Source organism: Monoraphidium neglectum, assembly GCF_000611645.1.
Source record: "Monoraphidium neglectum strain SAG 48.87 unplaced genomic scaffold scaffold01417, whole genome shotgun sequence".
Lineage (NCBI taxonomy): Eukaryota > Viridiplantae > Chlorophyta > Chlorophyceae > Sphaeropleales > Selenastraceae > Monoraphidium > Monoraphidium neglectum.
Window position 1 is genome coordinate 2,347 of NW_014012211.1, and position 12,713 is coordinate 15,059.

General features: G+C 62.6%; 3 protein-coding genes across 3 annotated transcripts; 1 reads left to right on the top strand and 2 right to left on the bottom strand.

The window, feature by feature from the left end:
- Positions 1 to 915: 915 nt before the first annotated feature.
- On the top strand, positions 916 to 4,820 carry MNEG_7797 (hypothetical protein; the record flags this gene model as incomplete). Its single annotated transcript, XM_014043728.1, has 9 exons — positions 916 to 1,015; positions 1,596 to 1,687; positions 2,052 to 2,132; positions 2,453 to 2,505; positions 2,779 to 2,830; positions 3,083 to 3,103; positions 3,466 to 3,636; positions 3,969 to 4,050; positions 4,273 to 4,820. The coding sequence occupies 9 exons, from the start codon at positions 916 to 918 to the stop codon at positions 4,818 to 4,820; spliced, it is 1,200 nt and encodes a 399-aa protein (XP_013899182.1).
- Positions 4,821 to 5,643: 823 nt separating this feature from the next.
- Positions 5,644 to 8,813, bottom strand: MNEG_7798 (putative dipeptidase; the record flags this gene model as incomplete). Its single annotated transcript, XM_014043729.1, has 6 exons — positions 5,644 to 5,922; positions 6,067 to 6,145; positions 6,426 to 6,529; positions 6,803 to 6,945; positions 7,441 to 7,946; positions 8,164 to 8,813. The coding sequence occupies 6 exons, from the start codon at positions 8,811 to 8,813 to the stop codon at positions 5,644 to 5,646; spliced, it is 1,761 nt and encodes a 586-aa protein (XP_013899183.1).
- A 1,529-nt stretch (positions 8,814 to 10,342) lies between these two features.
- On the bottom strand, positions 10,343 to 12,007 carry MNEG_7799 (AP-1 complex subunit beta-1; the record flags this gene model as incomplete). The annotated part of the gene is made up of 3 exons (XM_014043730.1): positions 10,343 to 10,537; positions 10,798 to 11,022; positions 11,321 to 12,007. 3 exons carry the CDS (start codon positions 12,005 to 12,007, stop codon positions 10,343 to 10,345), a joined length of 1,107 nt encoding a protein of 368 aa, XP_013899184.1.
- Between the last annotated feature and the right edge of the window lie 706 nt (positions 12,008 to 12,713).

Here is a 12,713-nt window from a genome sequence, read left to right on the forward strand (position 1 = left end):
CCGCCGCAGCATACCACTAACAGCGGCAGTGCTCGGCAGCGACGCTCAGCAGCAGCAGGGGGAGCTCGGCCCCTGAGGCACCCGTGGCTTTGGCTGCTACAGCCTAATGCCGAGCCATAGCCTTGCTGCTGGGAACAAAGGCTGCTCCATCAGCGGTTCGCCATGGGCTGGCAGGTATGAGACAACTTACCAAAGATGTACTACACTCTGGTGCACCGACGCCCAGCGGTTGCTTGGGTCCCCTACGCACGCGTGCGTCATTGCTTCAGACAATCGCAGTAACCGTGATCCAGCCAAATTCCAGCAGTTCGGGAGTTTACACATCGCTGAATCCGCTTGCTAGGGCCTGCAATCGCCCTCCCTGACAGCAGCACAATCAAGACGGTGGGCTGATGGATATGAGTCGTGCATTCAACCGCTGTCACATGACCCACCGAATGTCGAGGGTGCCCCGCAATATGTCATGTGTGAAAGTTTGCTTTCACCTTTACGCCACGTGTTCGTGACCTTTACATCTGGCTTGTGGGCGCAAGGTTCATCACAGTATCTGTGCACAGCCCCCAAAAATTCCCCCGATCGGACTGAACGATTACACGACAGCCCATCGTTCATGAAATTTTTCAGTCGTTTCCTCTTAACTATTGCTCGCACTCTTGCCGTGCTGACGTATCGTAAGGTGACACGGACGATCTAAGTTTGTTTAGACCGCACTCCGCAAGGCAACTTGTGTACCGCCACGTTTGAGGACCCAACCAGTACACCCGTGAATTTGTTAGCTCTGCGCTCAGCCGTCCCAAATCTGGCTTGGCTGTCGCTGCTGCGCCCGCTGCCTCAGAAGGTGGTGACATCACCGCACGTGCTGCCACACCGCGCCTCCGCAGGTTCTCTTTAAGCGTGCCGTTATCAGGTGACAACATGGCCGCCTCCATGCTTAACGCTGCTGGGAACCCTGATGGCAGCGGCACCGCCACTGTGGGCCTCACACACAGCCCCCAGATCGATGTCACTGCAGGAGGTAAGTCGCATGGTAACGCGTGGCACTGACGGGTACCGTACATTTGCGGATGCGTGCTGTTGCATTACAACTTGTCAGGATACACTATCTTGCTTTGTTCATTGACATCAACATGCTGCAGCATGTGCACTTGGGCGAAGCGCGGTTGCTGCTGTATTGGTTGTAGATGCATCTGTCAGCCGCGAAAGGTCCCGGGCGGTTGGCATGTCCCCACTCTGCGTGACTTTGATGGGTTCAAGATGTGACATCGCAGCAACTATTACCAGCTTGTGTGCTGTAGTTAAATCAGCAGCTGGGGATAGTTGCTGCGATGTTGCATTTTGAAACAAACTCTACCCGCTTAGGACGTTTGCGTCATTTGGGGCCAGCACTGTGCTGTCCGGCCCATTTTCCTCCACTGCTGCTTTGGGTGCATCTGCACGCAAAACTCATGCGTGCACCCTTGGTAGCACACACCGCTTCTGAACCCACTTCAAGTGGACTTGGTCCTGTGCCACTCCACACAGCCAGGCTTGCCCTGCCTGCCACCGCAGCCCACACCCGCCCAACCTTGCTTGCATGCCCCTCCACTTCCCTGCAGCCGTGAGCGTTAACCTGGGCTTGAGCCGAGTGCTGACCCCCATCAGCATCAACGTGCTGGAGCTCATTGTTTTGGACCACAACAGGCTCAGGGTGGGCTGAATATTGATGTTGATGATGCGGCAGGGATGGGTGTGTTGTGGGCTAGAGCGGCTTGGAATTGAATTTGTTTTTTATTCGCGGGTTGCGCGTGGGTTGAGTTGGGAGGAGCAGCCAAAGGCGAGTAGCTGCAGGTTGGGGCACCTTGCGCGTGCAAGTGCTGATGGTGCGCCTCTCCTTGTGCACAGCGACGGACTCTTGTGCAAGTCGCAAGCGGTGGTTGTCCAAGCAAGGCTGCTTGCAGTGGCTCTCTTGCAGCTGTTGACCATCCAATCATACTTGGCATCTTTGTCTGATGGACAAGCTGCACACAACCTTTCTTCCCCTCACCTTGTTTCCACCCTCGTGCACCGCGCAGGCCCTGTACGACTGCTACACAAAGCTGGGGCCCGGGCTATCGGCTGAGAACCGGCAGCTGCTGTCGTGGGAGCTTATCATGGTGCGGGGCAGTGGGTGCATACGTGCGTATGTGATACGGGAGGGGGGTGGTTGCGTGTACGTGCGGGTTGGCACGCGTGAGCGCGTGTGGGGGCGAGCTGACACGTGCGCATGCTGGTGGGCGGGCTCAGAGGTTGGCGTGCCGAGTGGTGCGCCTGCACCCCTGCAGCGTATTGACCTTTTCAACCGGCCGAGTTGGGTGTATGTCGCAATGCGGCGCGGATCGTCTTGCAAGGTAGCCTGCACCACCACCACCACCCCGCACACACACACACACACACACACACACACATACATACACACACACACACACTGCTGCAGTGCATGTCAGAGCACGCGGCCAAGGAGGAGCTTGTGCTGTACCCCGCCATCAGGTGAGCATGCAGCGGCGTGCACTTGGCATCGTCGGTGAACGGCTCGCCTGCAATCTACCGATTGGGGCCCACACCTACGCCTGTCCGCAGCCGGCCGGACCTGGCAGTGCTCACGCATATTGCCTGCCAGACCAGTCTTGGCGCATGCCAGCGTTTGCCAAACGCTCGCAGACGTTGTCTGCATGCGTGCCGGTATGATGTGAGGGCTGTGTGAGCAGGGGATGCGCCTCGCCTGAAGCACGGCGCTGGTGGATTCTCCTGCACCGCCCACAGGGCTGTGTTTGGCGACATGGAGGCGGACAAGTGCCTGCAGGAGCACGCGCAGGTCAGTGGCGGGGCAGCAGGCGGCGTTTGGGAGGTGGTGGCATGCAATTGGTCTCTGCAAGGCGGCACCAGACCACGCAGCTGCAGGGTTTAAGAGCAGTCCCTGTGGTAGTTGTTGCCGGCAACCTTGGTTCTGTGAAGCCCGGTCAGGCATCTGTTTATGGGAACTGCATCAACCCCCAGCTCCGCAGCCCCACCCATGCCCATCAATTGTCCCCACGCATGCCGTGTCCCGCCCCATGCCTGTGCCCAGGTCAAGCGCCTCACTGCCCAGGTGGGCGTTGGCGGGGTTTGATGCCATGGTAGCATCCAGAGCACAATGTCCTCGCCTGCCAGCAACATTGTAAAGTGATATTGTCACAGACCTGCTTGTGCTTGCCCGGTTGCACATGTTCTACTTCACACCTGTGCAAATTGGCAAACCCGTTCACCGTTCCATTGCTGAGTCACTCTCATTCCTGCCTACCTCCTGCCCGCCGCGGGAAGGATGATGCAAGCGGTTGATGGGCAGCAGCTGTGCATTACCCTCATTTCTCCCCGCCCCCTCCTCGCCGCAAATCACTGCAAACCTCTGCACCAAGCGCAACTGCTGCAGCATCACGCCCCCCTCTCTGCTTGCACCCTCCCCCCCCCCAGCTGGACACCATGGTTTCGACCGACCCGGCCTTTGATATGGCCGTGAGGGGGGCGGTCGAGGCCATGCTGGCCCACGTGGCAGAGGAGGAGGGCACCCTGCTGCCGCGCATGGGGGACGCGCTGACGCCGGTGACGCTGCTGCAGCTGGGGCTGCAGTTTGAGGCCGCAAAGGTGGGCGCCGCCGGCCTTAGTTTTGGAATTGTGGAATTGTGGGGGGTGGCGGGGTGCTTGATTTTGATGTTTGGGAGGCATGCTTTTGCGCTGTGCAGTCTGAAATGTCGGGCAGATTCTGGTTTCAGGCGGTGGCAAAGGGCTTTCAAATGTGAAAGGAGGATTGTTTGGGGGTTGGCTGGTTGTTTCGTTGAGCCGAACACAGGATGTTGGAGGCGCACTTGGTATGTACAGTATAGATGGCCATCAGGTCTGGATGGCTCAAAGCCTCTTGCTGCCAAGCGCCCTGACCTCCAAATGCCTCCCCCTCCATCCCCTTTACGGTACACCAGGTGCGCGCCCCCACGAGGCCTCACCCCGAGGCCCCAAACCTGCCGCCCTTCAACGAGGCTTCCCTGGCGGCCGCAAAGCAGGGTGAGCCGCGCATTTGCCCCTAGGCGACGCCTGCGTCCTGCTCCTGCTCCACACCTGCCCAACCCAACCTGCGGCTGCCAGCACGCGCCGTGAGTATCCGCGCTCTCTGCTCCACTGCCAACAACTATCAGCAAGTGGTCAGCTTTTGTCAATCTTCACAAGTATCTGCCGGTTTACGGCGGTCTCAACTTCTCAACTACCCTGCCCGTGTCCATCCCACAGTCGACACTGCCCTGGACCAGGCTCGCATGCCGTCAGTCGTGCCTGCCATGGTCGCCCTCAAGGGCGGCGGCCCAGAGGGCGCCCCCACCCCCCAGGCTGTGCCCACTGAGCCTGCTGGCACAACCAGCGCGGGCATGGAGCTCGGCGGCGGCGCCGAGGGCGGCGCGTCAGAGGCGCCTATGGAGGTGATTGGCGGCATCGGCGGCGTGAGTATGGGTGGGACTGCTGCCGGCGGCGCTGCAGGCCTGCCCACAACGGGTCTCGGCGCCAACGCCGGCAGCACCGGCGGCGGAGCAGGCGCGCTGATGGAGGGTCTTGGCGGAGGCGCTGCTGGCACTGGCGGCGGTGCAGGCACGCCCATGGAAGGCCTCGCCGCCGGCGCCGCCGGCACGGGCGGCGCCGGCGCCGCTGATATGCCAGATGTGACGCGTGATGATGTCATGGGCCCAGGCGGTGCCGAAAACCGCCGCGAGGCAGCGAAGGCTGCGGCGGCGCCTGGCGGCGAAATGGATGACATCACGGCGCCCGAAATCGACGCCGCGCCGTGAGAGGGCAAAGCTATGTTTTTGGTGGAGGCGAAAGTGGATGGTTCGAGCCATCACTCTGTTTTGTGAGGGGTCTTTGTAGGGGAACAGTGCAGGGGGTTGGGGTTTAATCGCATAATCTTATGCCGTGCTTGCAAAGTCACAACACGGATGTTGTTGATTTGGGATTTGCTTGCATGCTTGTTGGTCAAATCGTTGCAATCTGATGCGTTGCCCAGGGTGTATTATACGACAGCTGCTTTCACCCGTGCTTGGACTGGCAATCTTGACTGGCACGTGACCGGTGTATGCGTATCGGCTGGAGAGGTGCATCTATACTTGTAAAAGCCGTTTGAAACGGCCGCTGCGGCTGAGTGTGACTCCATATTCTGGTACTTCAAGTTTGTGCGACAGCTCTTGAGATGATGAGAGTTGCTGTGCATCAGCCCTACAAATGACAATTCAAAGGGCAGATAAAAAATGACAGGGGGTTACAACTATGATACACATGGTCAGTGCTGTCAGGCATATGAGTGAATTTACTTCTCAAACAAGTTCTGGCTCGTGAATATAAATGGAAGCACTTATCACAGAAATCAGCAAAAACGGCAAGCGAGACATGCAGCAGGAGTTGCGCTGCTGGCGGCGCAACAGGGCTTGTCATATTTTCACCCAGAGACACTGTATGCAAATCGGATTTGCGAGTCATACAAGCAAGGGGCCCAGCCGGCTCACCAGATAAGATCAGGACTAATAACCTATTTGAGACGCCACACGCGGGCCTTCCCACACAAGGCGACATGCTTGCAGGCAGGCGGCAAAACCTATCACGCACCGCCACAGTCGCTCACGTCGACTTGGGCGCTGCCCCTGCCTCCTGCGGCTCGCCCCCTCCAGCCGCTGCCGCCGCCGCCCCCCCCTCGGCTCCCGTGTCGAGACCCCCCTTGATCTCGGGCCCCTTCCTCTTGTCCTTCTTGCCACGGCCTTGGGGGCCCTCTGGCAGGTGGAAATGGTACTCCAGCTCAGCGGCCACCAGCATGGCCGCGTAGTCATCGTTAGTCAGCGGGCCCAGGCCGGCCTTGGCCGCCAGCAGGGCGGTCACCTTCGAGATGACCGCGGCAGTGACCTGTGGTTTTGCATGGGTTCAGTAGGCATGAGTCTAGCTTTGTGTCCTACGTGCAATGCAGTGCATGCGAGTCTCAGCAGGGGGCAGCCCAGGGGGAGTGCCCAAGGGGGACTCGGTCCCCAGGAGGAGCCCTGTGTTGCGCACCTCCACCGCAGCGTCTGTGAAGTCCTGCACCAGCTGGGGGGCCGCCCCAGGGTTCTCCGACGCCAGACTGGCCTTGTATCTGGTGGGTCCGCCGTTGCGAGGTTGGCGCATGGAGTGAGCGCTGACTGCATGCGTGCTTAGGGTTCAGGCAGGGCGGAAGCCTCTCCGCAGAAGCCACTTGTGTGAGGACTTGGTCTGGGTGCCTGCCGTGAAGCCTGACATTGACATCAGGGCTGCAGCAAGGCAGCTGATTACCAGGAAATGCCCCAGGCCGCAGGCGACAGCCGATGTCAGATGTCCTTGTGTCGACGCACGCCTGGCGGAGGGTGCCCCATCACCCCCTGATGCAGCCCCCGCACCTGTGCTCCATGGCGCGTGCGGCCTTGGCGATGCCCCTCTCCAGTGTTGTGATGACCTTGATGGCCGGGGGTGCCAGCACCGGGAAGTCCTGGAACACGACAGCCTGGTGGGGGGTTGAGTTTTGTTTGGGTTGAGCATTTTGAGCATGTGAATATGAGCCTGCGGAGAACTTTTGCATCAGGGGTGCTGGGCAAGGTGGAGGGTGGCGGGCCTGGTGGCTCGGCCACCCCCACCCGCACCACTCAAACCTGCAAGCAGGCAGGCTTGCCTCTAAAAACAGGCCCCAAGCGATCCGCCCGCTTGTGGGTTGGACGCAGCCGCAGTGACAAGATTCAGTTGACAACAAAAGCCGCTTCCGGACCATGGCTATGCTGACCTGCAGGCGCCGCATAATCCAGTAGAGGGTGGTGTCGTCCGGCTGGTCGCTGGGGCCCTGCAGACGTGCAGGCACCTTCGGCAGCGCCCGCAGGTACAGGGGCAGGAAGGGCGACAGCGTGGGCATGCCCCACGCCACCCACTCTGCCAGGGGCAGGGGGTACGGGGGTAGACTTGTTTAGTTGTTTTGTCGGGGGATGGGGGTGGGAGAGATGGTGTCGTCGAAATCAGCGCGGGTGCGATTACGGGAGGCAAGTGCCCTGTGCACGGGATGAAGGACCTGGCTGATGGTGAAAAGAAGCGCCAGCAATGATGCATGTTCACGCTCCGTCGGGCAACTGGCACTTGCTTCACCCACAACGGCTGCAATGCATCTCGTGACAACCTATGGACCGGTGGCCAAACACACTCTATCTGCACACCTCAACATGCCGGATTTCATGGCACGTCAACATGAAGAAGCCAGAGCATTCACATGTGAGCGCAACCCCTTCATGCACGCAGCCACGCGCACACATACACACACACACACACACACACACACACACACACACACACACACAGCCAGGCACACACAGCCACACATTGCTACACACTCATACACACGTGCTCACAACCACACAAACACCCATCACTCACCCACAAAGGTCAGCTCATCCGGCAGGCCTCCCCCCACCGGCCGCTGCACGCTGACGTGCGCCAGCTGCGTCCTGAGCAGGCTGATCGGCCGCCAGGGGCCCCCAGGGTTCTGCGCAAAGTAGGGCTCCCCAGGGGTCCCCTGGAAGTGGTCCCGCAGCCCCCTGGCGACGTCCCAGACGCTGAGCTTTTTCTTGGGCTTGAGGAAGACGGGGTAGTCCGGGCCCTGGTGGCCAGAGTACAGAAACTGAAGCCGCGACACGCGCGGGCGGTTGTAAAAGTGCCGGTCCGAGGGGTCGTCCTGCATGTAGCACTCGAAGAAGCTGAAGGGGCGGCTCGAGTTGCAGAGGCCGTGCTGGCGGGCGAACGACTGGACGCCGCTCGAGGCGAGGGCGTCTGAGTCTGACGTGGGGATGGTGGTGAAGCGGCCCTGGTTGGCGCTCACAAAGTAGGAGTCGTCGGGGACGCGCTGGGCCAGCCACTGGTGGCCGCCGCCATTCTCAAAGTACCTGCCGTCGCAGGCAGTGTCGTGGAGGCGGGCTCGTCGGGGCTGATAGGCCTGTAGTGTGCGGGACGCACTTCCACAGCACAGGCCCACACCCTTGAGCGCATGTCACCAAGGCCACACGCCCCTTTGCCGCCCTCTACAGCAGGATCAGCCCCTACTCCTTCACAGACGCAAACGTGTGCAAATGCAAGAGCAACCCGCGCGGCCCCACGGCCCACCAGAGGTCCCGCTGGTCCATGAGGGCCACCCCGTAGCCCTCCGACGCCCCCCGCTCCTCCACCATCGCCCCCAGCAGCTCCACCCCCTCCCGCGCGCTCCGCGCCACCGGAAGCAGGACGGACACGATGCCGTCCTCCCCAAGGCCCCGCTCCTCGTCGAGGGGGTCTGCGGCCAGCGCCTTAGCGCTTGGCAGAATGGTCTCCGTCGCGGTCACACTGACGCCCGCGGCGTTGACGCCGCAGCACTCAAACGAGGGGTTGTGGGAGCCGGGGGCCATCGTGAAGAACGAGGGGGACGCGGTGTACGCGAGCGCGTCGGCGGGGAGGTCGGCGGCGAAGGCGTTGATGTTTGACCGGAAGTGGACCGGCTTGCCGGGCGCGGGGTGGTGCAGGAGGCCAGCCGGCTTGATCGCCTCGCCGGCGTCCGCGTTGCGCGCCATGATCATGGACCCGTCGACCGTGGCGCCAGAGCCGACCAGTATGGTGGTGCACTGCGCCGCGACATGGCGCGGGGCCGCTGCCAGCAGGAGCAGCAGCAGCAGAAGCAGGGCAGATGCAGCGGCGGTGATGGCGGTGTGAACTGGGCTGCGCCGCGGCAGGCACAGCCCAGCGTGGCGAGGCCTGCTGCAAGGGTAGTTGAGCGGTTGCATGATGGTGGAAACTTAATCAGCTGTTGCTATATGATACGTGACAGGCACCCACAGGCGCAGTACAGACTCTGTGGAGCGCCGCTAGCACGGCGGGCTGCGCATGCGCCTAAAAAGTGTTGAGGCGCATGAACCTAAGATCGGTGAATGCATGTTATATTTACAACCTGCTCATCGAAATCTCCTTGCCCCCAGGCCAGGCTCCAGTCTGAGCGTCTTTCCGCGCTGTGATCTATAATCAGCCAAGCGTCTGACGTGAATACAGAGTGGATCAACGTTGAAATTGCATACGTGTACAGTCGCTGCAACAGATCTGCTCAGGGAAAGAGCACGTGGTGTCACTTGGCGGGTAACTATGTGCAGTTTGCAGCAATGGAGCCCTACAAACGAGCGGTGAAGTGTATGACACATTGTGCGGCGATGATCACACGCATGTGACTGCCTCGCCATCCGTAGCTACAACCGTCCCATATCGCCCGCTGTGGCCGAGCGCCCTGCGGTGCCCGCATGTGCGGCGTGCACACGAATGCTCTCAGTATGCTCTGTTACAATGACACGTATTTAACGCCATCTGCCAATCACGCTCAGACCAGCCGCTGTTACGTGCCTTTCGGGGGCAAGACGCCAAAGCTCTGGCTGCTCGTCAGGTCCACTGGGTCATGCACTCGGCTGTGCCTGCTGCCCCTTGCAGGACTGCTTGCGGCCCGGCCAGGCGCTCTTGTAGCAGGCATGAGCAACAACGAGTCAGGTGGCAGATCGCACAGACGCAGAGGGATGTGCTAGATGGGTTCGCCATCTTGGCACGTGCGTGCATGCGCTCATCTGCCGCAGGCCGACAAATGCCTGTGCTGCAGTTGAGCTGCTGGTGCTGGTGCTGCTGATTTGCGGCTGCTGGGTCACCCCAAATCAAAAATTCTGAAATCCCACTTAGCGCCGCCACACCTGAAGCTCCGACCACACTGCAGATCCACTGCGCCAAAGCGCCTGGCGCGTTCGCTTGATTACATACAGCCTGGGCGGAGTGGAGGTGGCGGGCGTGGCGGATGCCACCGCAACTACAAGGGCAGCGTGCTTCACGCTCGGCTGCACGGCAAGTTGCGGTCTCGCTGGCATTTGCCGCCAGAGCGCCTCGCGATATCACCCTCCGGCGGGTGCGCTGCGCAGCCGCCCCAAGTGGCTGCTTCCTTCAGGGCTGTGGTTTCCCCATTGCAACATCATCCCAAGGTTGAGGGCTTCAGCCAGCCCGGTTCTCAAGCTTTGCAACTCGCGCAGGCCCTTTGCAACCGTGAAAAACGCCCATCGGGGATCAGACCAGCGTGACGTCTGACAGGCTGGTCACTCCCAAAGACGCCGCAAACAGCGGCCGCAACCAGGGAAAAGTTACAGGACATAGGCATACACAGCGGCGCAAATCAAAAGAGGAAGGCAGGTGCGAGAATGCGGCCAGGCCAGTGCAATGCTGCAAAGTCGCGCGGCACGTATGTTTGCACGATCGCGCCAATCAGGATCAATGCTGCTGCCCGAGGATACGCCTATGCCTTGAGTGCCTTGTCCACCGCATCAAACACGAGCGGCGCAAGGTCTGGCCGCTGGCACTTGAACGCAGCGTCCACGCCGGGCGCGCCGCGCGTCAGCCGCAGCTCGAGCAGCAGCTGCGTGGGGGGAGCGCCGGCGACGCCCGGCAGGCGGGCGGTCACGTACAGGGCGTCCTGGCCGGTGCCCGGGACCTGGGGGAAGGCGGGGATGGGTGGGATGGACGGTGTTGCGGGGCAGGGTAAGGACGATGCTGGTCGTAGTGTGTGTGCGGGATGCAGCAGGGGAGGGGGACCCGCACTTGCAGTGCGGCGCGGTTTGGAACACGGCCACGCCCGGTCAGCGAGCTTCCGCGTGCTCAAGTCAGCAGCGCTGCGGAGCTGCCGAGGTGCCAGGACGCCCTGACTAAGCATGACTCCCCCCCCAAACATACAACCGCCTGCCCCGCACCCACCGGCCGGTGCGCCAGCACAAAGAGCCGTGCCGCCGCCAGCTTGGCCTTTGCGGCCTCTATGTCGCCTATGGTGACGTCCAGCCGCTGCGCCGACTCCTGCGCCAGCCCGCGCCAGGCGCTGAGGAAGGCGGAGCCGTCTATGGTGCCGCCCTCCTCCAGCACGGCGGGCAGGGGGATGGCGTCGTCCCAGTAAAACACGCCCAGCTGCCCCGTCTTGAGCGCCACCTGGCAGGGGTGCATGTACGTTTGTGCGCGCAGGAGTATCGTGTGTGAAGTTGTGTGTGGGATTGCGTTTGTGTGAGCTGATGTGTGTCTGTATGCACGTGTCTTGAAGTGTGTGTGTGTGTGTGTGTGTGTGTGTGTGTGTGTGAATGTGTGTGTGTGTGTGTGTGTGTGTGTGTGTGTGTGTGTGTGTGTGAATGTGTGTGTGTGTGTTGTGCACGCGCGCACGCGCGCCCTTGTCAGCAGCAGGATCCGTCCTGCTGCCCGCCAAAGAACACTTTCCCCGGCAAACCAGCCCCACCTGCAGCTTTGAGCTCGCCGGCCCCGCCGCCACCTTAGCCGGGTTCACCGCCAGCCGCACAAACGCGGCGCCGCTGCCGCCCGGCGCCAGCGACCCGACCGCCACCACCTGGTCCGCCGGCGCCAGCCCAAACGCGTTGCTGTTCAGCTGCAGCATGAAGCCGTCCAGCGCCACGCCGCCGCCGTTGGACAGGTGCAGGTGGTACGCCGCCGCGCCGTCCCGCCGAACCACCCGGCCGCGCACCGTCAGCCCCTTGCCCTTCTCAGGCCCCAGCAGCAGCGGCAGCTCCGGCGCCGCTGCCGGCGCGGGCGCGTGCGCCGGGCCGCCGCCGCCGAGCAGCGCGAACGGGTCGTCCGCGACCGCCGCCGCAGGCGAGACCGCAGGCGGCTGCTGCGCAGCTGCCGGCGCGCCCCCGCCGATGCCCATGCCACCCAACAAGTCATCAAGCCCCGCCGCGGCCACTGCGGGCGGTGCGGGCGGCGCGCCGCCACTTGAGGTGGGGGGCGTCTCGTCCCCTAGGAGGTCGCCCCCAAGCAGGTCGACGGCCGGGGGCGGCGGCGGCGGCGGCGCGGCGGCCGCGGGCGGCGCGCCGCTGCTGGAGGATTGGCCGGGGCCTGCGCCGTTGTCGCGGGGGACCTGCGAGGGAACGGCAGGGGGCCGGCGCGCAGGGGTGTCACCAGGGTCCATGGCAGGTGCGGGGAGCAGCAGCGGCGGGAGGACCGAGCCGGGCTGCGCCCTCTTGTCTGCGCAGCGACCGACGCAATCACGACCAGCGGCCACAAAGACCAAGCACGGCTGGGCCGCGGGCAGCGGCACCCCCTGCCAGAACCTCTCGGAGGCGCGATCAGGCCCGCCGCCCACCGCGGCAGCGACGCCGTTGTCGCTGGGCCTCGGCGCCGCCTCGTCGTCCACAAACTTGTGCTCCACCCCCTGTGGAGCAAAGGAAGTCGGGGAGACACGCGGTACGACCGGCACTGGGTTGGTCGGGGTGGTCAGGTGACCATGGTGACGCCGCTCGGGTGCGCGGTGACTGCACGTCACCGCCCTCTGCGGTGTCCACGCGTCCCTGTCCCCATCCCCTCCCTGCTGCCGCCCGCTCCAGCTGCGTCCGTCACTGCCCGTGCACACACACGCTCGTCTACTCCACCCCCATCCCTTTTGCCCCTCCCCTCACACCTGCAGCTCCTCAGCACGCGCGACCGCGAGCCGCTGCCTGCTGACGAACGACTCCGCGGGCTTATGGTACACGGAAGCCAGGCTGCCTATCTGGGCCAGCAGCTGGTTGAGCACGTGGGGCTCCAGGCCGGACGCATCGTCCGAGATCACGGGCTTGGGGGCCAGGACCACGTCCTTGGCGGCCTGGGGGGTGGGGTGGGGTGTGGGTGTGTGTGTG